At 42.5% G+C, this 27,741-nt stretch overlaps 2 protein-coding genes and 1 pseudogene across 3 annotated transcripts in view; 2 read left to right on the top strand and 1 right to left on the bottom strand.

Moving 5' to 3' along the window:
- PAK1 (p21 (RAC1) activated kinase 1) overlaps positions 1-3,858 on the top strand; it is a 142,561-nt gene extending 138,703 nt beyond the window's left edge. For both annotated transcript variants that reach the window (XM_040964434.1, XM_040964435.1), the window contains exons 14-15: positions 747-884; positions 2,534-3,858. In XM_040964434.1, the coding sequence (XP_040820368.1) occupies positions 747-884; positions 2,534-2,620 (225 nt within the window). In that variant the 3' untranslated portion in view covers positions 2,621-3,858. The remainder of the gene's footprint in view (positions 1-746; positions 885-2,533) is intronic.
- A 5,868-nt stretch (positions 3,859-9,726) lies between these two features.
- Positions 9,727-27,741, top strand: part of LOC121145313 (glycerophosphodiester phosphodiesterase domain-containing protein 4-like) — a 72,905-nt gene continuing 54,890 nt past the window's right edge. The window contains exon 1 of the mRNA XM_040964043.1: positions 9,727-9,824. The gene's annotated coding sequence lies outside the window, so the exon portion shown is untranslated. The remainder of the gene's footprint in view (positions 9,825-27,741) is intronic.
- On the bottom strand, positions 19,796-20,241 carry LOC121145352 (annotated as a pseudogene).

The raw sequence follows: 27,741 nt of genomic DNA, 5'->3' as shown, positions 1-27,741 counted from the left end.
CTACCAGTAACTAATTTTTAAAGTCATATGTAAGTAATTATTAAAGTCATCTGTAATTTCTGTATTGCAGATCCAATGTTCACATCTCAGCTTTTGTAGTAGAAAGGCTACTTCAGAGAACTTTGCTAACTCCCTCCAACTTGTGAACAATAGAATAACTCACATCTTCTTTCTTTGATTCTTTCTTTGATATTCAATTTATTTTTCCAGCTATTCCTTTGAGATAGTTTGAGTCCAACCACTGCTTACTTCAACTCTTAGCAATTATAGCCCAAGTCACCACTCTCATCTGAACTGTTAGAACAGGCTCTCACAGTCTGTTTTCCACAAAAACAGCCAAAATGATTTTATTAAAACATAAATCAGATCATGTTAATCCCTAGCTCAAAATCCTCTTAGGATCAACCAACTTTATAGAATTAAAGCCAGGTTCTCATAATATCCTACTAGGTCTTTACCTGCTCATTTCACTCTTGGAAACCTCTGATTATTTGAAAATGCGTCAGTGTACCCAACTAAGACCTTTTGTGGTCTCCCACCCTTTGATCTCAACTTCTGACTTCACCCATACACAGCTGTTCTCTGTCTTAGAATGGCCTTCCAGAGATTTGAAGTTGGTGATCATGGGGTGTGATGGAAATAAGACTGGGGTTTTTAATAATGTGATCTTAGGTGTATTTCATGTGTATGGGTATCAAGAGAGATCTCAGCTTGAGCCCAAGATGATTCTCCATTTGTATTACCAGGCCTTGTACCTCATTGCCACCAACGGAACCCCAGAGCTTCAGAACCCAGAGAAGCTGTCAGCCATTTTCCGGGATTTTCTGAACCGCTGTCTGGAGATGGATGTAGAGAAGAGAGGTTCGGCGAAAGAGCTGCTACAGGTAACTGTCCCTCTGCAGGGAAGCACTGAATGCAGAATCAGTAACATGGACTTTGTTTGTCTATAAAGAACTATGCTTTGGTCCTACCTCGAGTTTGTGTTAGCATGAACATTCAGCATAGTAGTTAAGTTGCCCACATCAGAGTGCCTGGGTTCCAGTCTCAGCTCCATGTCTTGAGTCTGTAACTTCCTGATAATGCAGGCTCTGGAAGGCAGTAGTGATGGGCAGCACGACTGGGCTCGTACCACCCACTCAGGGGATACCTGCATTGAGTATGTAGCTGCCCGCTTTGGCCATCCTGGGGTCTCTGGGAGCATTTGGGGAGTAAAGCAGAACAAGAAACTGTCTTTCAATGTCTATCTCAAATTAAAAAAATTCAAACAAGCAAACAAAAAGGTCATGGAAGAGTGAATTTTAAAATACTGCAAATTTTTCATAAATTTTTTTAATCCCCTTCCTAATTCTTAGCAAATGAAAGACATATCCCACATCCTCAAATCAGAAAGCTCTTTTACTGCTAAATCAAGAAGAAACAATCTTTTTAGATAAGATGATCTGAACAATACAAAGAATTACTTTTCCCTACATTTTACTTGAAAACGTAGATGCAGTGTTTGTTTATATGGTGTTTTTGCTTAAATACACTTTAAAAGTTGATTATGGCCTAAAATACAGTCCAGGGGAAGTTATTTGGGAAAAGACCAGGCTGTTGAAATCCTTATCGGATAAATTAGCAAGAATAGAACAAATTCCTGAAATGCAGTGTTACAATATATCACTTGGTCATGATCAGTCATTACCTTACCCTGAGGTAACTATTATTCTTGTTATCACCATAATTAGTCTTTCCTAACAAGAAATAGAATCATGAAATATGAATTATCATCTCTTTTATTTCTTTTGTCTTGTGTCTTTAAATCAACATGTCTGTGAGGTTCATTCTGTTCTTAGTGTATAAAATTCTTTTTATTTTTATTACAATGTAATATATATAAGAATTTTTATTTTTCCTTTATTTGAAAGACATAGGAGGGAGTAGACTGGGAAGAGAATGTTGGACAGAGTTTCTATCTCCTTATTCATTCCCCATGCCCACAAAGGTCATGTGCAGTGGGCCAAAACCAGGAGTTGAGAACTCAGTCTAGGGTTACAGTGTGGGTGGCAGAGACTTTTTTCCCCAGAGGCAATGCCTGCTGCATCCCAGGGCAGGATGCTGGAATCAAGAGTGAAATTGGAACTCAAATCCAGGCTCTCTGATATGGAACGTCCAGATGCCAACTGTGTATATTATGTAATTACAATTATATATCATATAAGTATAATTATAGAATTATATACTACACATTATATAATTATATAATTAGAACACTATTATTCTATTCTCTTGAACATTGGGGAGCACTTGCAGCTATTGACTTGAATGTACCTAGGATTGGGATTGCTGGGGTATAGAGTAGGTATGTTTACCTGTAGGTGAACACAGCCAGAGAATTTTCGAAAGTGGCTTGTTACCTTTGATTGATTGAGTTTGGGAATGCTCTACAGTTCTCCTGGCAGTGGCATATACACACATGGCTCCCTTGGGTTTTATAGCAGTTCTCTAGGACAATGTTTAGTTACACACCATCTGTCCCTTTTCTCCACTCTAGCATCAATTCCTGAAGATTGCCAAGCCCCTCTCCAGCCTCACTCCACTGATTGCTGCAGCAAAGGAGGCGACCAAGAACAATCACTAAGGCCACGCCCACCCCAGCCTCGTCGTGCCAAGCCTTCTGTGAAGTAAATGCTCATTTCCGGAGCCCCAGCCCTGATGCTCTTTTCTCCTCGCTGTGCTTCTCCCATTTCTGAGCTCGCACTCAAGACTTCAGTCCTTGGAAACCACATGTCCAGCATTAAGGAGAACTGTGACTCGAGGCCTGACTAGATGATGCCGTTTCTGAATAAGGAATTCCCTTCTGATGTGTGGGTGTGAGAATGATTTCTGATCAAGGGTTTATACAAATAAACCCTGGACCCCTATTTCTATGTAGCAAAAATCCCTACCACCACCCCCACCCCTACCCCACAATCAGTTTTGGACTATATAAAGTTATGTTTTGATAACATTTCCAATTTATTATTAGTGGAGAGTTCTTTAGTGCTTGCCTTTCTGTCACTAGATTGCCCAGTCACCTCATTGTACTTGAAAACTGGAACAGTTGGGAATGCCATGGGGTTTGATCATCTGCCAGGGACCTGAAGTAGCTCAGCTTCCTGGACCATGACTTTAGCACAGCTGATTCTGACATGGGAGAACTACCACATTTTTATTTGTGTGCTTCTAGCAGCTGCTTGGGAGGACCTTGACCCAATAATGGTCCCCATGCTATTTCTTGTGAAATGGTCTTGGCTATGTAGCAGCTTTTGATTCCCTGCATCCCTAGGCTGCTGCCCCCATTCTGTCCTTGTTCCTAACTTGGAGAGGTTTCCTAGGGCATGTGGTGCGTGAGAACATTGTGAAGTGTCAGGAGGACAATGTAGGTACTTTTAGAGCAAGGCAGGGCATCAGTACACACCAGCTATGCTTTGGTGATGTTTTAAAACCCCAGCCTCTTTTTCCATCAGGGATAAGGAGCTGAAAGTTGAACTCAGATCGTCTGATGGTCCAAATCTTTGGGTCAAAGGAATGGCTATCCCAATCTGAGACTGTGTGGTAGTTTTGGATGGATTCAGTGGTCCAAGATGATACCCTGCCAGCGTAAAGGGACCCTGTTTTTCAGATGCATGGCCAAGCTCTGCAAATGGAAACGCATACACTGGTGTTGAGGATGTTTGCTACCTCCTGCTTTCTTTGTGAATTTGGTCCTCTGGGGAAGGACGCCCGGCCAGCATTGTGGCTTGTTGTGTCAGCCCACTGACTACTTGTCATGCTCTGAGGTGTCACTGCCTTGGGAGCACAAGTTTCTGTTTCCTTCAATAAAAGGAGATGAAAATACTCTCTGGTATGCTCCTTTCTTCTCTCCCTTTTTTCCTTCCTTTCTTTCTAATTTTTTATATGAAATCACAAAAAATGGTTCTTCCCTAATGATTTGAGTGTAAATTGCCTAAAGGATTGTGCCTTTGCCACTATATAGTTTGATGTGTGTTTGTTGTTCTTACATTTTTATTTTAAATATTGAGTAATTAAAAGGAATGGGCCAAAACTAGTTGTACTTTTTAAGGGATAATTCATTAACGCACATCATCCAGTACTCAAAGAGAGAAATGGAACACTGCTAGTATCCCAGGAGCTTCGGTGTCTTGCCATTCCCTTTCCTGTGACAGCCTCCACACAGGAAACCACTGTCATGACATCTGGTGAAATCACTTTCTTGGTTTTTACTATATACATATGTGTTCTAAAAATGAATTTAATTCTGTTTTTTTAACTTAAACATTTTTCTTATCCAGGATTTTCTTTTCAGCATTTCATTCTTCAAATGGCTGCAACAGCCAGGTCTGCACCAGGCTGAATCCAGGAGCCTAAGGAACTCCATCTTGGCCTCCAGTATGAATGTTGGGCTCAACTGCTTGAGCTGTTTCCCAGACACTTGCATAGCAGGCTGAATCAAAAGTGGAGCAGCTGACACTTGAAGCAACATTCTTTTGTGGAAAGCAGTGTCATGATGCTGACTACAGAAACAATGCTGAAGCAGCTGTCTGGGCATTCTGCAGCTTAGTTAAGTTTGCGTGTAAAATTAACCATTCTGGGGTAGATGGTTAAACTAGCAGTTAAGATGTGTACATCCACTTTTGGAACACCTTGATTTTTCCCCAGGTTTAACCCTGATTCTAACTTCTTGCATGCGTAGTCCTTGGGAGACAGCATAACTTGATAGCTCTAGTTACTGAGCTCCTGACATGCATGTGGAAGACTTGGACTGGCATTCCTTGCCTCTGGCTTCAGCCTGGTTAATCACTGGCAGTTGCTGACATTTGGGGAGTGCACCAGCAGATGGAAGATCTCCTGTCTCAGTCTCTCTGCCATTGAAACAAGTAAATAAAAAATTGTTTAAAATTAACCATCATCTGGGCCCGGCATGGTGGATTAGTGTTTAAAGTCCTCGCCTTGTGCACGCAGGGGTCCCATATGGGTGGCAGATCTAATCCCAGCAGCCCCGTTTCCCATCCAGCTTTCTACCTGTGGCCTGGGAAAGGATGGCCCAAAGCCTTAGGACCCTGCAACTGCGTGGGAGACCCGGGAAAGCTCCTGACTCCTAACTTCTGATTGGCTCAGCTCCAGTCATTGCGGCTGCTTGGGGAGTGGAACCATCAGACAAATCTTCCTCTCTGTCTCTTTGTCTCTGTATATTTGCCTTTCCAATAAAAATAAATAAGTCTTAAAAAGAAATTAACCATCGTCTGAATCCCTATCTGTAGGTAAAACAGATACTTGGCAAGGACCAGCTGAATCAGCAGCTTTTAAAATAGTAAGTGGCAAGGGGTGAAAAGTGGTGAATTGATAACTGCAGCATTTTTTCAGTAGGGGAAAGAAGGGCACATCAGTTCCTCCATGTACTTGTTACTGGACAAATGGCAACTGAAGTGCTTAGTAAGAAATGAACAGAATCCTGGATAAAGGAAGACAAGGAGTAATGAGAATCCACAGATTGTACCTCTTCACTTGGGAGGTTCAGTGGTAAACTGGTTAAGTCTAACAGTTTTGACTGCCCTCTGGAACAAAGTTGTCCAGGGAGTTAAAGACAGAAACAGTGGTTGCCCCAAGGACTTTAGAACACATAGTTTAGGCTTTGGAGAGAGGACTGTTTATTACTGGGATATCTAGACATCCATTCAGACAGTGCAACATTCCTCATGCCCAGTCAGCTTAGCACAGCACATTCCCATGCCTTTTAACTGCCTGAAAAGTACAGAGATGGGAACTCAAACCCTACTCATAGACAAATGCTATTTATTGAATTATGTGTGGCCTGAATATACCTATCCCTTGAATATCAGTTTTCCCTTTCTTTTTTAGGATTGATTTATTTTTATTGCAAAGTCAGATTTACAGAGAAAGAAAAATCTCCCATCCTCTGGTTCACTCCACAAGTGCTGCAACCACTGGAGCTGAGTCAGTCTGAAGCCAGGAGCCTCTTTCAGGTCTCTTGAGTGGGTGCAGAGTCCCAAGGCTTTGGGCCATCCACTGTTTTCTCAGGCCACAAGCATGGAGCTGGATGGGAAGTTGAGCAACTGGGATACAAACTGGTGCCCATAAGGGATCCCGGCGCATGCAAAGCAAGGATTTTAACCACTGAGTCATTGTGCTGGACCCAGTTTTTAATTTCTGAGTAACACATGACCATACATTGCTTACTAAAAACAACACAGATAATCTCAGTTTCTAAGGTTAGAAGTCTAGTCATGGTATGGCTGTATTTTCCACTCAGGGTCACAGCAGGTTGAAATCAAAGATATTTGTTGGGTCTATGATTCATGGAATAGGGGTGGGGGTTTGGGATCCTCTTCCATGCTTATTGGTTGTTGGCAGAACTTACCTTGTTATATTTAAGACAGGAGTCTTCATTTTCCTGCTTAAAGCCAAGGACTTTTCTTTGTTCACAGAGGCTGCCTGTAGGATTCTTACCACATGGACACCATAAGCAACTCACAACATTTCATGGTTTTGTTTGCTTGTTTTTTAGGTCAACAGACCACATCTCTCTGATTTCTGATTCTGCAGTCAGCAAGAGAAAGAAAACTCCAATTTTGAAGAGCTCTGTGTTTAGACCAGGTTCATACTATAGAATCTCCCTATTCAAGGTCAGCTGAGTTGGATACTTAATTATATCTCTAAAGTCCCTTTACCACAGTACCTAGTTCACTACTTTTAAATAACAGATAAGTTATATGTACATTAAGGGCTGGCAGTCATAAATGGCTATCTTCAAATTCTTTGCAGCCTACCCTGCAAGGGTCTCTCTGGACTCAGGAATTGTGGATGGGAAAATAACTATTGTAGCTCAGCTGTGATGCAAGTACCTTGCTATGGTTTGAATGTGTGGTCCAAAGTTCCTGTGTTGGAAACTTATACTGCAGTGAAATTGTATATGGAGAGATGGCCTCATCAGAAGTACTTATTTATGGGATGGGGTTCCTTCACACCCACTCTCCCAATCTTGCCCATGTGTTGACTTCCACAATGTTACAAGGCTATAGCTCCTTATGACGTGCAGGGACCTTGTCTTGAGTTTCCCAACCTGTAGAACCACAAGCTATGCAGGTTACTCGGTTGGTGGTGTTCTGTTACAGTAGCTCAAAAAGGTCTTAGACATGCCTGAATGCACATTGCCACTTTCTCCTACCCTGATTCTCTCTGGCAGTGGAGAAACTTGCACAATGCTCTGAGTCCTGAGTGTGATGACCCAAGCCCAAAGGTACTGACTGCTAGCTCATGGATGCCTAGTGGTGGTTCACCTGACTGCGGTCACATTAGTAACTTTTTCCTGCATTTGATGTTGTTTGTGTACCTTACCACATGGGCCCTGTGCTAGGAAGGTAGCTCTTGCACACAAGTAAATGTAGTCCAACTGTTATGGAAGCGTGGTAGATTAATAGGATTGAGTTAATCCCATGTTTCTGTTAAGGTAATTGTAGTGGGTCAGATGTTTTAGCTCTTTCCATAGTACACCCCTCACTAGAAATATGGGAACACCTGATAATCCTGTAACTTTAGCTGCCATCCTCTTCCTCATCCCTTAATCCTCAGTCTCCAGCAAGCCCAGTCTGACTCCTAGCTTCACTAGGTAGACTGCTCAGGACATTTCCCCAGGAAAGTAGCGGCCACTGTGTGGTAGGGTTCACTGTCTGGTAGAGGGGAAAAGCCAATTGTGGGACAAGGAGCACGGGCCACACGACCTTGGCAGAGACTAGATGCATGTAGTGATTCTACATGGAGGACTCCCTGGACTCAAAGTTGGCTCTGCTTCAGTGCTGGTTATGACCCTTCTGTCCATTGCTTCTGTGTTTATATTGCACAGCTTGGACCTGGACACTCATTTACAGATTCAGCTACATCCATCTGTCACCTGAAGAAGGGGAAAAAACCAACTGGTATTAGATCCAAAGTACAGTGATTTTTTGCTGATGAGAAATTAATTTCCTTTCTGTTTTTTAAGATTTATTTCTTTTTATTGGAAAGGCAAATATACAGAGACAAGGAGAGACAAAGATCGGTTCATTTCCCAAGTGGCTGCAACAGCTGGAGCTGAGCCAATCTAAGGCAGGAGCCAGGAGATTCCTCCGGGTCTCCCATGCAGGTGCAGGGTTCAAAAGCTTTGGACCATTCTCAACCTCTTTCCCAGGCCACAAGCTGGGAGCTGGATGGGAAGTGGAACAAACGGAACACAAACTGGCACTCATATGGGATCCTGGCAGGTGTAAGGCGAGGATTTAGCCACTAAGCTATTGTATGGGGTCGAAGAAATCCATTTTCTGTAAGTTTATTTTTTGACAAGTGTAAGAATTAATGTTGAGGTTTTTATTTCCTGTAAATAATAAGCTTTTTAATGCTTTGAACAATCCCTGAAACCATAGGAGGCAAGAGGAGGGAGTAGGTAGCATCTCACTTGAGGCCTCCATGATGATGACGACTCATGTGTTACTCAGAAAGATCTTCCATCTGCTGGTTCACTCCCCAAATGGCTGAAATGAACAGAGCTGAGCTAATCTAAATCCAGGACCCAGGAACTTCTGGGTCGCCTAAGTGGGTACAGCATCCTCCACTGCTTTCCCAGGCCTCAATTAAGGGGCTGGATAGGAGTAGCCTATAGATGAACCAGTGCCTGTAGGTGATCCTGATTCTTACAAGGGGAGGATTAGCCAAATCAGCCATTGTGGTGGCATTTTCATGCAGAGAGGAAAAGCCTGTGAGTTGGGGGTGAAAATAGATACCCTATAAAGACTTGAAATATTGTGGATAGTCTATTTCATTTTTCAGTTCTGTGAAATTTCATTTGAAAGGTCTATTGTCTGCTTACACATATTTTGTATTGCTACATACTCATTATGCCTCGACATTTGTATCATTACATAAAGTCCTATTTTGTAATTTCCTTTGCTGTTAGGTCCAATATCTGCTATTAATGTATCATCTTCTGTTTTTCTTTGATTTATATTTGCATGATACAACTTTCCTACTTGCTAATTTTTGGTTGACTTACATTGTTACATTTTAATTTCTTACTGAGAGCATATACTTGGCTGTTGAGTCTAGACAACATCTTTTACCAGGGAAGTCTTGCAAACATCAGGCCATGTGTCCTCATTCATATTTATATTTGTAACATGCAATTTTCTACAAAGGATTTGAGAAACCAACAAAAAGATGTGTGATCAAAGGATAATAAATATATAAAGTTATAAAATTTTAGTACCCATGAAAAAAATCTATTGGTCACAGGGCCTAGGGGCAGCTGCAAGTGTCCTTGGAGGAGCTAGTTAAACCTGAGCTAAGGTTTCAGCTCAGAAATGAGAATGACAGTATCTACCTCTGAAGTCCTGAGGAAACAAAAACTTAAAAATCCCTGAAAAAGCCAAAACAACAAAACAAAGGGAATATATCTTAAAATATATTTGAAGTGTGTTGCTCAGATGTAAGGCTGGGGATCAAGCACATAGTTTTTATAGCAGAAAAGGAGCATCTGTCACCATGGAAGACGCACCACACCCTGCCTAGCCCCGCCCTTTCCTGCTATGCCCACTGCACTTTGTCCCGCCCAACACGCCCACCGCGTTGTCAGCCGCCACGCCCTGCCACGCCCATCACACTGGCGGCCACGCCCACTGCACTTTGTCCCGCCCAACACACCCTGCCACGCCCACTGGCCCTCAGGCCTTCTGCTCCAGTCGGGCCTCCATCTTGAGAGACGGTGGTCTCCTCACACTGAAACCCCCAGTTGTGTTTGGGACTGTGAAGCCGCTGTAAGTAGTGTGGCCGGTCCCCTGCCTCCCTCTGAATCACCACAGCCCACGGGTACCTTAGTGCTGGCAGCTGGCAGCCAAACCCGAGGTACTCTGCCTGCTCCCTGGCTGTCCGTTGGGCCGGAGCTGCCATTTTCTCCAGCTCAGGGAGGAGCCGAACCCCAGGGGCCACCGCCTCACCCGACGCTGGTGGGGTGAAGCCTCTGGGCCCGGGCAGAGGCTGGCTGGTGGGGTGAAGCCTCTGGGCCCGGGCAGAGGCCGGCTGGTGGGGTGAAGCCTCTGGGCCCGGGCAGAGGCCGGCTGGTGGGGTGAGGCCTCTGGGCCCGGGCAGAGGCCGGCGGGGCAGGCTTCCCTGCAGGCGCCTCATGGCCAAGGCCTGGTGGGGCTCACGGGCCTCGCTTTCCAGGCGCCGCCCCGCCTGCTGCCCGTGGCTGGAGGAGCGTCCAGTGCCTCTTGGGGGCCATGGCCACCGCCACCCCCGTGTCTGTGCGGGGTCAGCTGGGCAGCAGTGTGGTTTGCACCCACAAGGTGGAGGAATCTGCGAGAGCAGCAGCAGGAGAGAGAGTTGTGACTCCTGGAAGTGCAAGTGTGGAAAGCAGAAGAGGCTTGGAAGGCAACTGTTTCTGTGAAAGTCTGTGCAGGTTACTGGGTTTCCCAGGGGCCTTGTGGACGCTGGCTGGGTCGTAGACACAGACACGAGGGCGGGGGCTGTGGCCGTGTGGGACGTGGTGGCGGTGATGATGCTGGCTAAAAAACTGCCTGTTGCTTGGCCTCCAGGCGTGTGCCCTTAGTCGCATCAGCTTCTAGATGTGTGGCTTCGTTGTCAGCAAATTCAAATATCTATTTCTTGTTTATCTTGCTTTTTCCTTTGACCTATGAGTTTTTGTGAATATGGTGTTTAATGGCCACATGAGAAATTTTCTTCTCATTTTGATGGAACTTAAATTTTACCCTAGTCAGAAAATACATTAAGATGTCAATTCTTTAGAGTCTTAAAAACCGGTTTTGTGTGTCTGTCTCTTTCAGTAAATGCCCTGTATCCATTGAAAAAGAATATGTGTTAAGCAGGTGTGTGGTTTTGTGTAAATGTTCATTAAAACTAATTTGCTAAGTTGATATCATCTGTGTTCACCCCTTTTTTTCTTCTGCTTTTTCTGCCCTTTACTGACCAAAGGATGTTTAATCCCCCACCATGATTATTTTTTAGAGACTATGTGATTGGGGACAAATTAGAAAAAAAATTTTTTTTTAGAAAACCATTTTTTGGGCACAGCTTAGTGGCTGGGGTCCTCGCCTTGCACGTCTGGGATCCCATGTGGGTGCTGGTTCTAGTCCTGGAGGCTGACTGCTTCCCATCCAGCTCCCCATTGTGGCCTGGGAAGGCAGCCATTGTGGGAGACCTAGAGGAGGTTCCTGGCTCCTGATTGGATCAGCTCTGGCAGCTGTGGCCACTTGGGGAGCGAATCAATGACGGAAGACCTTCCTCCCTGTCTCTCCTCTCCTCTATGAATCTGAATTTGCAATAAAAAAAATAAATCTTAAAAAAAAAGAATTTTTTTATTATTATGAAAGACCCTCTGTGTCTAGTCATGGTTTTTCTGCCTCCAGGGACCTCTGTTAGGAGGTCCAGAATATCCCCTCACTGCCGGCAGACACGGCAGACACGGCAGACACGTTCCACAGGCAACAATGCAAAAGCAAAGAAACTTTATTGCTAGCTCGAGCTAGGGTCCATGTCTCATCCATGCAGTGTAGTCTTGACAGGGACCCTGCTTGATTCTCCAAGGCAGCTTTTGTATCCTCCTACTCACATATACCACGTAATTATCTCTTTTACAGTACATACTGCATGTTCATGTAGTGCAGATCAAATTACACGAAGGACTGTGAGAACTGACTATGACTGGTCTGTTGCCCTCACCCAAGGCTAAGGACTTTTTAAATCTCTTTTCTGTTGGTTACATTTTTTTCCCGGGTGGTCTCCGAGAGCCTGCGCTGTCACCTTTGGGAAATGACTTAGGCCTACTGTCTTACTTACTACTGTCTTACTTACTGCCTATCATGGCATTAGTCTTGTCTCTTACTTTTTTTTTAAGATTTATTTTTATTTTTATTGCAAAGACGGATATACAGAGAAGAAGATCTTCCATCCAATGATTTATTCCTCAGGCGGCCGCAACAGCTGGAGCTGAGCCAATGCGAAGCTAGGAGTCATGAGCTCCTTCCGCATCTCCCACGCGGGTGCAGGGTCCCGAAGCTTTGGGCCGTCCTCAACTGTTTTCCCGGGCCACAGACAGGGAGCTGGAAGGGAAGTGGGGCTGCCGGGATAGAACCGGTGCCCATGTGGGATCCCGGGCATGCAAGGCGAGGACCTTAACCACTGAGCCACCGCACCTGGCCCTTGTCTCTTACATTTAAAGCAAAAGCAGTCAGTACAGAAGAAAAATTAGCAGTTAGATTATCAATACCCAGTGACTACCACTCTAATGTTGCCTGGTATTCAAACACCTTTTTATGACTCATTACCTTTCCTCATCTACTTCACACTAATTTGTTAAGATCCCTAATTAATCCTTATCATTACTTAAAACTATTTTCACTAACCAAATCTTATACTGCATCTTCTTATTAATCAGTGCAGTGGATTGTGTACCTTGGCCTCAAGTCTTCACCCCTTCTGTCATTAGGGACTTAGAGCTCACACTGTTCTGTGATTTTGCTGTTCTGTCACAAGGTGACCTGTGCTGAGTTTTCACTTTATATTCAACCACCATATGAATGGGCATTTCTGAAGCAGAAGCTTGCCCACTGAGTCTTTCTCTTCTCTACAACTTCTGTCACCGTGAGAATGTGGTTAGGCTGTTGAGTGACACGTGGAGTGGAGTCCACTTGTTGTTGTCATGCTGACTGAGGCCAGCCTAGATCAGCAGAACAGATAGCCAGGCACTGCAGCTGTGTGCAGTCAACTCTTGTTCTGTGTGAGACTTTCTCTGGTAAATACATGCCATTATTCTGACAACAAAAAAAATCCAATAATAAATTATGCCCTGCTCATTCTTTCCAGTTTTATTGAACCAAACTTTTGTTTTAAAGATTTATTTATTTTTATTGGAAAGGCAGGTATACAAAGAGCAGGAGAGACAGGAAGATCTTCTGTCTGATGATTCACTCCCCAAGTGTCTGCAATGGCTGGAGCTGAGCCGATCTGAAGGCAAGGGCCAGGAACTTTTTCCAGGTCTCTTCCACATGTGTGCAGGGTCCCAAGGCCTTGGACTGTCCTGGACTGCTTTCCCAGGCCATAGGCACGGAGCTGGATGGAAAGTGGAGACAGCTAGGATTAGAATGGTGCCCAGATGAGATCCCAGTGCGTGCAAGGTGAGAACTTTACCACGAGGGTATCGCGTTTGCCCCCCCCCCCTTTTTTAAGATTGATCTTATTTACTTGAAATGAAGAGTTAGAGGAAAAGAGGGAGAGGTCTTCCATTTGATGGTTTACTCCCTAAATGACAAGAACCGTCAAGACTTCATTGATCTCTCATATGGGTATGGCAGGGGCCCAAGGACTTGGATCATTCTCCACTGCTTTTCCCAGGCATATTAGCAGGGAGCTTGACTGGAAATCCAAACTCCAACAAATGCCAGTACAGGATGTTGCTATTGTAGGTGGCAGCTTAGTGCATCATGCCACATTGCTGCCCCATGAACCAAACTGTTGTAATGAGCCTCGGACTGGTCTTGTTGCTTAAATACCGTTAGGTAGTTTTTCTTATTCTGAAACTTATTTAGAGCATTTATATTTGCCATAATATTTCTTTAGGTTGAAATCTATCACTTTTTCTTTTCCATATGTCCCCCTCTTCTAGGTTCCCTTTTCACTTTATCTTGCTTTCTTTTGAGTTGCTTATTTTTATTCTGTTTTGTCTTAAGTTTAAAAAATCTTTATGAAAGCACAATTGCATGAATAAATTGTACATATTAAAAAGATATCATGTGTTTAAAGTTACTCTAAAATAGGGGATGGATTTGGAAAAGCCAATTTAGCTGTTGAAATACTTAAGAGAATGTGATCTAGGACCATGGCAAATTAGTGAAATTAGAAGATGTTGATCACTGTGAAGGCCTTTACTCAATCTGTGTTCTTACTTTGGTTTTTAAGAGGAAGAACTGGGGGTAGTATGGTGGCTCAATTGCCTAGTCCTCCCCTTACAAGTGTCAGGATCTCATATGGGCAATAGTTTTGTCCTGGCTGCTCTACTTCCCTTCCAGCTCCTATCCAGTTCCATGCTTGTGGCCTGGGAAAGCAGTGGAAGATGTCCCAAAGCCTTGAGACTCTGCACCTGTGTGTGGAAGACCCTTCAGAAGAAGTTCCTGACTTCAGATTAGCTCAGCTCTGGCTGTTACAGCCATTTGGGGAGTAACTCAGTGGATAGAAGATTTATTTTTTCTTATTTCTGCTTCATGTTTGTAAAAACCAAGTTTGTCTTGCTTGTTGTTTTGTTTTCTGCATCTAGTCCAGTATTGGGAATATTGTTAACGCTGTTAGTTGATTGGATGCAAAATACCTTTTCATGGCCCTTGCCTATTTCTTAGCTGAAATGTTTTGTTGTTGAGTTTTTTGAGCTCCCTAAAGATTGTAGATGCTAGTTCATTATCAGTTGCATAGTTTGCAAATGTATTCCCTGTTCTGTTGGCTGCCTCTTCATTTCATTGAGCTCTTTTTTATTTTTGATGATGCTCACATAGTTAATTAGGATGGGAAGGGTTGAAAATTAGAGGAAAATGGATGAGACCATTGTTTCCAAGTTTTGTTTTTCTTCTTCCTGTATCTGGGAGTAGGAGAAAGAGAAGGGGAGAAGCCACACTCAGCCTCCCAACCACCTCAGTAACCGGAGATAGGGAATAGCCACCAGATGGCATCCCAGGGCCCCCAATGTGAAACATGTTCTGAGGATTCCCTTTACGCACCTGCTGGCACCATCCCCCATCCTCCATGAGTCCACTTCCCCTGGGGTGGGCAAATGGTCTGTTGAGTCTTCCTTTACTGTGTAGAAGCTTTTTAATGCATTTCTATTTATCTATTTTTGCCTTTATTGGCTCTACTTCTGGGATATTTTCTAAGAACTTTTTACCTGTGCTTTTGTTTAGGGTCTTCTTTTGTTGCTTTCCTAGGCCACAAGCTGGATGGGAAGAGGAGCAGCCAGGACATGAACTGGTGCTCCTATGGGATGCTGGTACTTGCAAGGCAAGGATTTAGACACTGAGTCATGCCAGGTTCAAGCAACCAGATTTTTAACTGGCATCCTAATGGGATGCTTTCCCACTATGCCACAGTGCCAACCCCAGTTGCCTATTTTTAATTGGATTATTTGGGTTGAAATATTTTGCTGTTGAATTCCTAATATTTTCTAAGTGTTAATCTCTTGCTAGATAGTTTGCATGTATTTTTCCTCTACTACAGATAGTTTGTCCACTCCTCTATTTCATTTGGTGATCAAAAACTTTGTTTCAAAGAACCAATTTTTATAGTATTGATCTTTTTATTTTTGTTCTGTGCTTTTCTTCTGATTAAAAAAAAGATTTTTTTTTTTTTTAATTGGAAAGGCAGATTTGCAGAGAGGAGAGGCAGAGAGAGATAATGAAGGATCATTTTTTTTTTTAAGATTTTATTTATTTTTATTACAAAGTCAGATATACAGAGGAGGAGAGACAGAGAGGAAGATCTGTCCGATGATTCACTCCCCAAGTGACCACACCGCCTGGTCTGGAGCCGGGAACCAGGAACCTCTTCCGGGTCTCCCACACGGGTGCAGGGTCCTACAGCTTTGGGCCACCGTCCTCGACTGCTTTCCTAGGCCACAAGCAGGGAGCTGGATGGGAAGTGGAGCTGCTGGGATTAGAACCAGTGCCCATATGAGATCCGGGCGCTTTCAAGGTGAGGACTTTAGCCATTAGACCACGGTGCCAGGCCCAACGAAGAATCTTTAATCCACTGGTTCACTCCAAGTCAGGAGCTTCTTCTAGGTCTCGTATATGTATGTAGGGGCCCAAGGATGTGGGTCATTCTCCATTACTTTTCAGGCCATAAGCAGGGAGCTGGATCAGCTGTCCTGGAGCAGCCAGGACAGGAACTGGCTCTAAAAAGGAATGCTGGCAGTATAGGAGTAGGATTAGTTTGCTGTGCACAGTCCTGGTCCCTAGATAGTTTCTTGATGGTAATTTTCTTTACTTTTGTTTTCAGATATAGAACTGCCTTAGGTATTTTTCATAAGGCAGGTTTAATAGTGATGAATTTCCTCAGTTTTTGCCTCTTTCGAAAAGACTGATTCTCCTTCATGAGTGATAGATAGCTTTGCTAGATAATTAAGGATGGAAGTTTTTATTTTTTTCTTTTAGGACTTTGAATGTGTGGTTCCATTTTCTTCTAACCTAGAAGGTTCTTTTTAAGAAGCTTGGTCAGTAGGGGGTATTTCGTGTGTTAATTGTTGCTATTCTCTTGTTTTAATTTGTTCTCTTTTGACAGTTTGCCTTACCTTGGCAAAAGTTGTTTTTAATTGAATCTACTTGGTCCTTTGACCTTCCAGGTCTCAACATCCACATCTCTTTCAAGACTTTGGAAGCTTTCAGCTATTATTTCTTTAAACAGATTTTTATTTTCTTTTACCTTTTATTCTCATTCTGTGACCCCTTCCTACTATTTCCCCCATATTATTAAAGCAGTAGAGTCCTGCAGCAACAGTTACAAGTTCAGCACTTTGCGTGCACAATGGCATCGTAGGTATAGACAAATGCAGAAAATCTAGCATCATATTGTTGAAATATATATAACTGTTTCACTGGAAGTCCTCAGTTTATTTGATAGTGGTAATGCATAGTGCAAGGAATCTTTACTTCCAGATATGCTAGCCTCCTTTATACAGTTCATTGTTCACCTGTATGTTTTTGGTATTTTGCATTAATGCTGCTTTATATCAGAACATATGATATTTGTTCTTTGAGGATTAACCTATTTCACTAAGCATAATGATTTTCAGTTGGGACCATTCTGTTGCAAATGGTAGAATTTCATTCTTTTTAATGACTGAGTAGTAGTCTTTGGAATAGATGTACCCCAGTTTCTTTATCCATTCCTCTTTTCACAGGTGGCTATGTTGTTTCCATGTCTTTGCTATTGTGGATTTTGCTGCTGTAAACATAGGGTTGCAGGGCACTTTTTCATATGCAAATTTCACTTCCTTTGAGTATGTTGGGAAAGTTTTCATGTGCTTATTTGACATCTATAACTTCTTTGGTAGGAATCCTTTCTCATATTTTTTGGCCTGTTATTGATATTGTTTTATTGAGTTTAAAGAGTTTTAAAATTTTGGTTACAAGTTCTTTTAAAAATATGTGATCTTCCAATAAAAAGCACACATTAATGCTGATGCAGTACAATTTATCATGTAGTATATGGTTCATACTTTTGCTGTTGTACCTAGCACACCTTTGCCTAAAGTAGGGACACAGATTTATCCTGTGTTTTTTTCCTATAAGATCTAGATACATTTAAGTTAGTTTTTCAGAGTGCAGATTTGTGAATTCAGGTTTCTTCACTTGCAGATTAATATCCAGTTGTTCCAGAACCATTTGTAAAAAGAAAACTATCATTTCTCCAATGGATTAGCTATTTATCTTGGTCAAAAATTGATAGATTTTTATTTCTGTCATTTCCTTGGGCTGGGCCAAGATGAAGTGAGGAGCCAGGAATGCCATCAGAGTCTCCCACTTGGATGGCAGGGTTCCAAACACTTGGGTCATCTCTCTGTGCCTTCTTGGGCAAATTACAGGGAGCAAATTCTGAAGCAAAGCACCCAGTATCTCAGTCCAGTATGGGATGCCAGTGTCCCAGGCAACCACCTGATCTGCTGTGCTGCAATGACAGCTCGGATGCATCTTATTATACTAACACAAGACACTGGGGCTGGTATTGTGGTAGATCAGGTAAAGCTGTTGCCTGCAGTGCTGGCAACATGTATGGGCAACAGATTTGTTTCCCAGCTGCTCTAGTTTGTTTCTTGTTAGTGGCTCATGTAAAAGATTACAAGATGGCCCAAGTGCTTGGGTCCCTGATACTCATGTGGCAGACTGGACGAAGCTTCTGGCGCTGACTTTGGTCTGGTTCAACCTTGGTTCTTGGGGTCATCTGGGGAGTAAACCAAGGAATGAAAGATTTTGCTTGCTCTCTTGACTCTCAAATACATAAGTAAATCTTTAAAAACAGATAAAAAGAGAAGAAAAAGCAGAACAAAGGAAAAGGAAAAAAAGACCAGACTCTGTAATTTTTCAGTTGGCTTTCTTAGCTCTTGTGAAGGGGACTGGTGTGTGAGGAACTGTTCAAATTGGGCCTCTGTTGTCATGTTGGAGACCTGGAAGAAGCTCCTGGTTTCGGCCTGATCCAGCCTGGCCATTGTGGCCATTTGAGGAGCAAATCTGGATGAACCATCTCTTTTGGTCTCTCCCTCTCTCTAAAACTTTGCCTTTCAAATAAATAAATCTTACTGCTTGGTGCTCATAAATACATGCCATCTTTATGTGTCAGTTAAAAATAAAATTTTGCAAATATTAATTAAAATTAAAAGTACCCTTTGAATAAGGAAATATCAGGGTCTACAGGTTAGACTGGTCACAAAACAAAGGAAAATTGTGGTCTTGATTGCTTCATTAAACAAAGGCGGGGACAGGCATTTGGCACAGTGGCTTGGCTGATGTTTGGGATGCCGACACCCCAGACCCAAGAGTCATCCTAGATCCATGTGAGTCCCTGATGGGCCAGACACAGCAGGAGCCCTAGAACTTGGCTGATCTTGGTGCTTCTTTTTGTTGTTGTTAAGATGTGTTCATTTGTTTGAAAGAGTTACAAAGAGAGAGAAAGAGTTCAATCACAGGAGAGAGAATCTTCCACCTGCCCGGCTTACTCCCTGAATGTCTGTAACAGCTAGGCTAGGCTTGTCCAAAAGCAGGAGCCAGGAGCTTCATCTGGGTCTCTACATGGGTGTAGCAGTCCAAGCTCTTGGGCCATCCTCTGCTACATTCCCAGGCACATTAGTAGAGAGCTGGATTGGAATTGGGTCATCCAGGATTCAAACCAGCATCTATATGGGATGTCACAGAATGTAGCTTTACCTGTTACATCACAACACCAGTCCAATACCCTTTGTGTTGTCAGGATTTTTGTTCCTTTCTCCTCAGTAGCTGCAGTTAGAAGCTGGGCTCTGGATTGAGGGCCAAGATAAAAAGGTGGGTGTGGATGGAATTTTAAGGTGCCAGCAAGCAAAGCAATCAAAGAATTGATTCATGAAGAGTGACAGTTTTGCTGCTGTGTATAAGCAGGAGGCATGGGGTTGGTGAGAAAGTGACAGTACCTTTCCGTGAAGTGAAGACCAATAGTAATAAATGTAGTGAAATGAAGGCTTTGGAGAAGAGATGGGCTTCACAATGGGTGCTGTTTAGGGTTTCTGTTCTCTGTTTTGTGTATCTGTGTTGGTTGTCTTCCCCCCCCCCCCCCCCCCCCGCCCAGTTTCCAGTATGCTCCTCGGTGGCAATGCTTATTATCTAAGACCCCTTGCATGGGAAGCCCCGAGGCCAGGCTCCTTGACTGTCATGCTACAGGCTTTGCCTAAAGTAGTATACTGTCTAGACAGCTGGTTATTCCTGAAGCCTCTTTTTTTCCCCATTAATTATTTTTCTTTCATTTTCTTTTCTTTTCTTTGATTTAGCTCCCATATTTAAGGAAAACATGTGGTATTTTTCTTTCTGGGTCTTATTTTACTCTGCATGATGTCCTCCAGTTGTATTCATTTTTGCTGCAAACCATTTTGCTGCAAATGGTAGAACTTCAATCTTTTTGAATAGCTGAATAATATTTCTTTGTGTATATATACCGCGCCTTTTTAATGGTGAAAAAAACATATTTAGAATTAGAAAACTAGATGCAGTTAGATTATCTCAGTTTTGTTGTCGACATCCAGAACATGATAATCAGGAAACAGCCATACATACACCTTCTCTCCATCGGTTCTGATCAGGGTATTGACTTTAATCACATCAATATCACAGCTTGTTTGATTTGGTGCTTGGTTGGCCTTGACATCACAATGAACATGAGTGTGTTGCTGTCTTCTGTCTTCTTCATACCCAACTCTGTGATCAGGAGGAACTTGATGATGGCATAGTGGTCAAGCTTGTTTCTCCTGGGGGTGCGCTTCTGAGGGTATTCAGGTTGCTGCCACAGGAACTGAGTCTTGGGCCGCTGGAAGGTGGGGAATGTACGGATCTTCTTCCTGTAGCTGTAGACACTTTTCAAAACCTCCCTCTTGGCCTTCGGAGCCTTGGCTTTGGCTTTGGGAGAGGCAGGAGCTTCCTTCTTTGCTTTCAATGGCATCTTAGTGAAAAAGCTTTGCCATACTTTTTTTTTTTTTAAAGCCATTCCTCTGATGATTGATACCTTGGTTGTTTCCAATTTTAGTTATTGTGAACAGGGCTGCTGTAAGGGTGGTGATGTAGATATCTGTTTATTTCACTGTGTTCAAGTCTTTTAGGTATATAATCAGTAGTCAGATTGCTGGATCTCATGGCAAGTCTGTAGGTAGTTTGGTTTTGTGTGTGTGTGTTTTTAAAGAAATCTCTGCACTGTTTTCCACAGTAGCTGCATTTACTCAGTGTGTTGGTGAATGATATTGTACTGAAGGTGTTTTCCTTTGTTCCCATCCTCACCAAATGTTTGTTACTCTCTCTGTTTTGGATTTTGTCTGTTCTGATGGGGTGAAGTGATACCTCCTTGTCACTTTGATTTGCATTTCTCTGATTGATAGTGATGTTGAGAATTTTTGAAGTACATATTTTGGTCATTTGCATTTCTTCTTTTGAGGACTGTCTGTTGGGGTCCTTTACCCCTTTCTATCTCAATTCGTTCGTTTTGTTTTTAAGCTAAGTTGCTGATACATTTGTTATATTAATTCTTTATTAAATAGGTGGTTTGCAAATAGTGTTCCCATTCTATTGGCTGTATCAACTTTATTGATTGTCTTTTTACTATGCAAACCCTCTGAGTCTGTTATAGTACAGTTTGTTTTGCTTTTGTTACTTGTGTTTTGAAGTCTTGTCCAAGAAGTTGTTTACTAGACCAGTCTCTTAGATTGTTTCCTCTGTTTGCTTTAAGCTGCTTTCTAGTTTCAGGTCTTAAATATAGGCCTTTGATCCATTTTAAGTTGAGTTTTATATATGGGAAGAGGTATGAATCTATACTGTTCCACTTTTAGTATATGTGCTGCCAAAGTGAGCACAGAAAGGTATGAATTTAATTTTGTTATGCTACCTGTATCCAGTTTTGCCAGCACCATTTGTTGAAAAGACTATCCTTATTTCATGGCATAGTCTCACCACTTTTGTAAAACATCAGCTGTATGCAAGTGGATTAGTTTCTGAGCTCTTTATTGTGTTCTATTGATGTATAGATTTGTTTTTATGACAATACCATGCTGCTTTAATTACTGTAGCTTTGTATTATGCTATGAAGTCAGGTGTTGGGATGCCTCCAGCTAGATTTTTGTTGTTCAGGATCTCCTTGGGCATTTTGGGTCTTTTGTGATCCAATATGAATTGTTGGGTTGCTTTTTCTAGTTCTAAAGGTGTCATTGGTTTTTTGAAAGGAATTGCATTGAATCTGTAGATTTCTTTAGGTAATAGTATAGCCAGTTTGATGGTATTGATTCTTTTGACTCATGAGCAAGGAATCTCTTTCCATTTTATTTTATCTTTGATGATTTATTTCATCAGTGTTTGATAATTTCAATTGTAGAGATTCCTTCACTAAATTTATTACTGAATATTTGATTTTTGTGGCTATTGTGAGTTGGATTTTTCTTGATTTCTGTTTCAGTGAGTTTCATATAAGTACTTACTTTGTAATCTGCAGCTTTATTGAATCAGTTTATCAATTCTAACAGCTTTTTGTTGGATTCTGTAGTTTTTTCCATGTAAAACATTTTGTCATATGCAAACATGGATAATTTGATTTTGTGTTTTCTAATTTTGATGCTGTTTTTCTCTTTCTCCTCCCTAATTGCTCTTGCTAAAACTCAGTGCTATATTGAATAAGAGTGACAAAGGTGGACATCATTGGTTTTTTAAAAACATTTTTAGTTTCTTTTTAATATTGTTTACATAGTTGAGAGACCCGTGTTGGCCTCTCATTCAGGTGAGGAGGGTCAAGTATAGAGGAAGGTGGGTGGGACAAATGATTCAGTATTTTTTTTCTCTGTCTTCAGGGGAGGAGGGAGAGAGGGCCACTCCTTGATGTCAAACTATATCAGCAACCAGGGATAGAGAATGGTCATTTAATGACACCTTAGAGACCCTGATGTGGGAAAGAGTGTTTGAAGGTGTTACTTGAGTGGTTTTGATAGTTCTGAGACATTGTTGGTTTCATTGTTCCAGGGTTGAGAAAATCTTTCCAAGGTCTATTGGTTGACAAAGTCCACCTTAGTGCATTCACAGACCCAGGAATGTGTTGCAAAATTTAGCCAGGAAAGTTGTCCAACCTGTTCTATTTTCTGTCCTTTCATAAGGCTCTCAACGCCCTCTGCTGACCTAGATGAGCTGTCCATTATGTCACCACTGTGCAGCTGGGCATGCTGTCCAGTGCATGAGTGTCAGCAACTGAGGATGCCCATTCCCATTATATGCACCCCAAAGTTGGACCAAGTATCCTCTGATTTTTTCCTGTGGCCAGGTTCTAAGTCCAGCAGTCTGGTTGGGAAGTCCCCCAAGAAATTTCATCTTGGGTGACCTCACACTTGACTCTTGCATGCACTGGCCAGTGCAAGGTCAGATGTGTTCTTTCACCTGCACCAGCCAGTGCACATACTAGTGGATGCAGTTGCCTAATCAGTTCTGTCCCCGCTCCATACCTCACACAAACTGATGGGTACTGCAGTGTAGCCCAGCCCATGACAGGTCTGATTTTCACAAACACTAGCAGGTGCCATGACCCAATCAGGGTGACTCCCAATAACTTCCACTATGCCTGCCCCCAGCCCTGGATTTTGCATGTGCCAGCCTCTGCTGTGACCTAGCATGGTCCATCCTACATCCCATTTGGCTTTTGTGCACACCCATGGGTGCTGTGGCTCAGCTCAACCTGACTCACCTCCAAATCTAGCCCTCATGTATACTGATGGGTGCCGCTGCTTGACCCAGTCTTGTCTGTCTCCAGCCCTGGTTTTTGTGCTCAGTGGTGGTAGGTACAGCTTAGCAGGGGAATGCTCACAGTTCCCCTGCGAGGCATGCTCCCAGCCCTAGATTTTTCACCTGCCAGGAGGGTAATGTGAAGATTTTCACGATTTGCATCCAGTCCTGACATTTACTAGCTGATGCTACAGCCCAGCCTGGCTGGCCTACATTCATTCTGGCTCTTGTACAGGCCAGCAGGTTTAGCAGGCTTACCCAAGCTGGCCAACCCCTAGTCCCAGATCTCATACTAGTTTAAAGCAGTGTCTCAGCAGGGGAGTTCTGGAAGTTCCCTTACTAGGCATGCTCCCAGCCCTGGGTCTTGTTTGTGCCAGCAGGAGTTATAGCCCAGTCTAAGATAGCTCCTCCTCAGTCCTGGCATATGGCAGCAGGTTCTGCAACCTGTCTCAGCCCAGCCTGTCCCTGAACTGTCCCAAGTTCAGCTCTTGCCAGTGGGTATAGCAGCCTAGCTCAGCTTTGCTCATTCTCAGCCCCAGCCTTGGCAGATGGTGTTTTCCAATCTCGTCTCATCTATACCCTATCCTGACTCTCACTCATGCCAGTGTGTGCTATGAACTGTGACTCTACCCAGCCTGTCACTGGACCTGACTCACACATATGCCAATAGGTGCTACAGCCCAGCCTGGTATGGCCTGCCTCCAGCTCTGGGTCTCACACTCACCAGTGAGAGTGTTACGTAGAGTGAAATTCTCCAAGTTCTACCAGGCCTGCTCCCAGCAATGTATCTTGTGTACTGGTAGGCGCTACTGCCCAGACTAACATGGTCGGCTCCCAGTCCTGACACTTCACTGTTGTGTACTATGTATGTCCTAGCCTGGCCAGCCCGTACTCATCTTGGCTCTCATTGATGGGTGCTACAGGCTAGCCCAGCCTTGCCTACTGGTCCCAGCACTCATATGACCCAGTGAGGGCCATGTCCCAAACCTGTTCTGGCTCCTGTGCACCAGTGAGTGCTGGAGCCTAGCCCAGTGTGGCCTACCTGCAGACCCAGCCCACACACATGACAGTGGGTGCTACAGCCTTGTCCAACCTGGTCCACCCACTGCCCTAGCTCTCATAATTGCCAGTGGGAGCTGCAGAGTAATAAGGAAATTCCCCAAGTTTCCCTGCCAGGCTTGCTTCCAGCTCAGATCTCATGAGTGCTAATGGATGCATTGGCTTTGTTTGGCATGATCTGCCCTCAGTCCTGGCCTTTGCATGCTCCAGCAGGTGTTTTAACCTGGCCCCACCAGACCTCCTTCCAGCCTCAGCTCTGCAAGTGTCAGGTGAGTTCTGTGGTCTAACCTGGCTTGATCTATCACACCCCCAGGTATCTATCAGTATAAACTGATAGGTGCTGTAGTTCCACAGAGGTGAGCCCACAAGTCCCCTACAGAATCTGCTGGATCAGAAATGAAGCAGCTGGAACACAAACTGGCACCTGTATGGGATGCCAGCACCACAGGTAGAGGATTAGCTTGCCAGCCACCACCATACCAGCCTCATTTTTCTTTTTAAAATGTGTTTAATGCTATAAACTTCCCTGTTAATATGGCTGATGCTGTATCCTACAGATTTTATATGTTGTGCTTTAATTTTCAATAAAGTTTTTGATTTTCTTTTTTAATTTCTTCAGTAAGCTGTTGATCATTCAGTGGCGTGTTAATTTCTGGTTTTTTTTTTTTTGTTGACTTCAAGTTTTATTCATTTGTGATCTGAAAATAGATACGATTTCAATCTTATTAACTTGGCCTAGACTTGATTTGTGGCCTAATTATGTGGTCTGTCCTTGAAGATGTTACATGTGCTGATGTGAAGAACGTGTGTTCCGTAGCATTTGGTGAAATGTTCTATAAATGTCTACTAGGTTCATTTGCTCGATAGTATGTTTCATCTCTGATTTATACTTGTTGGTTCTTTTTTGATCTGGATGACCTGCCCATTGATGAGAGTGAGGTGTTGAAGTCCCCCACTTCATTGTATTAGATCTGTCTCCTTTTACATCTGATAGTATTTTCTGTCTTGCGTTGTTGCACGTATATTTATATTCTTATGTCTTCTTGCTGAGTTGAACTTTTTTGTCCTTTATCTCTTTTTACATTTTTGATTTAAAGTGTGTTTTATCTGATATGAGGCAAGCTATGCCTGCATACCTTTTGTTCACATTTACCCAGTATGTCTTTTTCCAACCCTTCACTTTCAGTCTGTGTGTGTATCTGTGAACTGAGTTTCTTGTAGGCAGCATATAGTGGGTTTTGTTATTATTTTTAATCCATTCAGCCAACCTAAGTATTTTGGCTGGATAATTTAATCCATTTACATTCAAAGTTAGTATTGATAGATAAGAACTAAGATCTGTTACTTTGTTGATTGGACAATGATTCTTCTTTTTCTGTTACTGAATTTGGTAGTATCCTGTATTTTCATGTTTACTAAGACTGGTGTTGGTGAATTCTCACTATTTGCTTATCTGGATAATACTTTATTACTTCTTTTAAAAAATGTTTAATTTTTATTGGAAAGTCAGATTTTACAGAGCAGAAAGACAGAGAGAAAGATCTTGCACCTGTTGGTTCACTTCCCAAGTGGCCACAGTGGCCAGAGCTCAGCTGATCCGAAGCCAGGAGCCAGGAGCTTCCAGGTCTCCTGTGTAGGTACAGGGTCCAAATGCTTTGGGTCATCCTCTACTGCTTTCCCAGGTCACAGCAGAGTGCTGGAAGGGAAGTTTGCAGCTGGATATGAACGAAAGCCCATATGGGATCCTGGCACATAGCCAGAACTGAACTGATCTGAAACTGGAAATTGGGAGTTTCTTCCTTACCTCCCAAGTTGGGTGTAAGGGTCCAAGACCTTGGGACTATCTTCTGTTATTTTGCCAGGCTGTAAGCAGAGAACTGGATTGAATAGAGCAGCTGGAACATGAATTGGTGCCCATATGGGATGCCACTGCTTGCAGGCCATCATGACTGGCCCCTATTACTCCATTTTTAAAGGATTGCTTTGCTGGATATAATATTCTTGATTGAAAGATTGCTTTCTTTTAAAACCTTGAATATATTATCCCCTTTTTTTTCTAGCTTGTAGAGTTTTCACTGAGAACTCTACGATTGAGTTACCTGGGCTTTCTTTAGTCTATCTTGATGTTTTTCTCTTATTGTTTTTAGGATTCGCTCCTTGTCTGTAACTTGATATTTTGGTAGTAATATGCCTTGGAGAAGACCTTTTAGTTGAATCTATTTGGAGTTCTTGAGTTTATTGTATCTGGGTGTCTAATTATCTTCCAAGACCTGAGAAATTTCCAACTATTATTTAGTAGATTGCCACATCCTTTTCCCCTATTTGTCTCCATCAGGAATACCTACTATAAGAATATTTGGTTGTTTAATGGTATCCTACATTTTGTGTAGACTTTCTTCATTCCTTTTAATTGTTTTCTCTTTATTTTGTCTGATTGGATTATTTTAAAATTTCTTATCCTTAAGGTCAGAAATGCTTCCACTTGATCCTGTTCTGCTGTTAAGACTCTCAGTTGTGGTGCTGGCACTTGATGTAGCAGGTAAGCCTCTGCCCACAGTGCCGACGTCCAATCTGGGTGTTGATTCTAGTCTTGGCTGCTTCACTTCCATTCCAGTTTCTGCTGATGGCCAGGGAAAGCAGTGGAAGATAACCCAAGTGCTTGGGAGACCTGGAAGAAGTTCCAGGCTTTCGGATTCAGATGTGCTCAGCTTTAGACACTGCAGCCGTTTGAGGAGCCAATTGGTAGATGGAAGATCTCTCTTATAATTCTCTTAAACAACAACAAGAACAACAATGTATCTTCAAAATATGTAATTTAAATAATGGCTATTTTTAAATATTTTATTTATTATTATTATTCTTATTATCATTTTATAATACAGTTCCATAGGCTCCTGCCATTTCCCTTATCCCTCCTCAATTCCCTCCCCCGCCACCTAGTTCCTCTATATCATTACTAAAATATAGTTCTTCATACACAGTCATATGTCCATCATTGCAGGCATAGACAATGGCAGAGAGACCAGCATCCTTTTGTCAAGATATAATAATAAACAGTTTTATTGTAAGTCCATTTTTGTCTGAAAAGTAGAAATGCATACTGCATTGTAGCCTCACATCTGGATGTTAGTCTCTGTTTCACAGCTACTGTACATCCCCTTAAATGAAAAGTCATAATACAAAATCAACAGTAGAAAGAAAAATAGAAATTTACAATGCCATGAAGTTAAATAACATGTTACTAGATATGACAGTCTCCATTACAGTTACTATACATCCCCTTCAATGAAAAACCACAAAACAAAATCAACATCAGGGAGAAAAAAGAAATTAACAACACCATGAAGTTAATAACATGCTACTAAATGACTAACATGTAGGTGAAGAAATGAAAATCAAGAACCTTCTTGAAGAAAATGATGCTGCTGTATGATCTACGATTCATTGAATGATTTAATCAGAAGAAAGTGTTTTGAAGAGATGAAACTAACAGAAAACAACAAAACCCATGTGATATAGTTTCTGAAGATTTTTGTTGGTGTAGTGTGTCTTTTCTAGACAATAAATAGATGAGTTTTGTTTTTAAATGCAGTCTACTAATCTATGACGTTTGATTGAGCTTAAGCCATTTACATTC

This window comes from Ochotona curzoniae, unplaced genomic scaffold (genome assembly GCF_017591425.1).
Source record: "Ochotona curzoniae isolate NIBS_2020 unplaced genomic scaffold, NIBS_Ocur_1.0 scaffold_3223, whole genome shotgun sequence".
NCBI classification, from domain to species: Eukaryota; Metazoa; Chordata; class Mammalia; order Lagomorpha; family Ochotonidae; genus Ochotona; species Ochotona curzoniae.
This window is presented reverse-complemented; position numbering and strand designations above follow the sequence as displayed.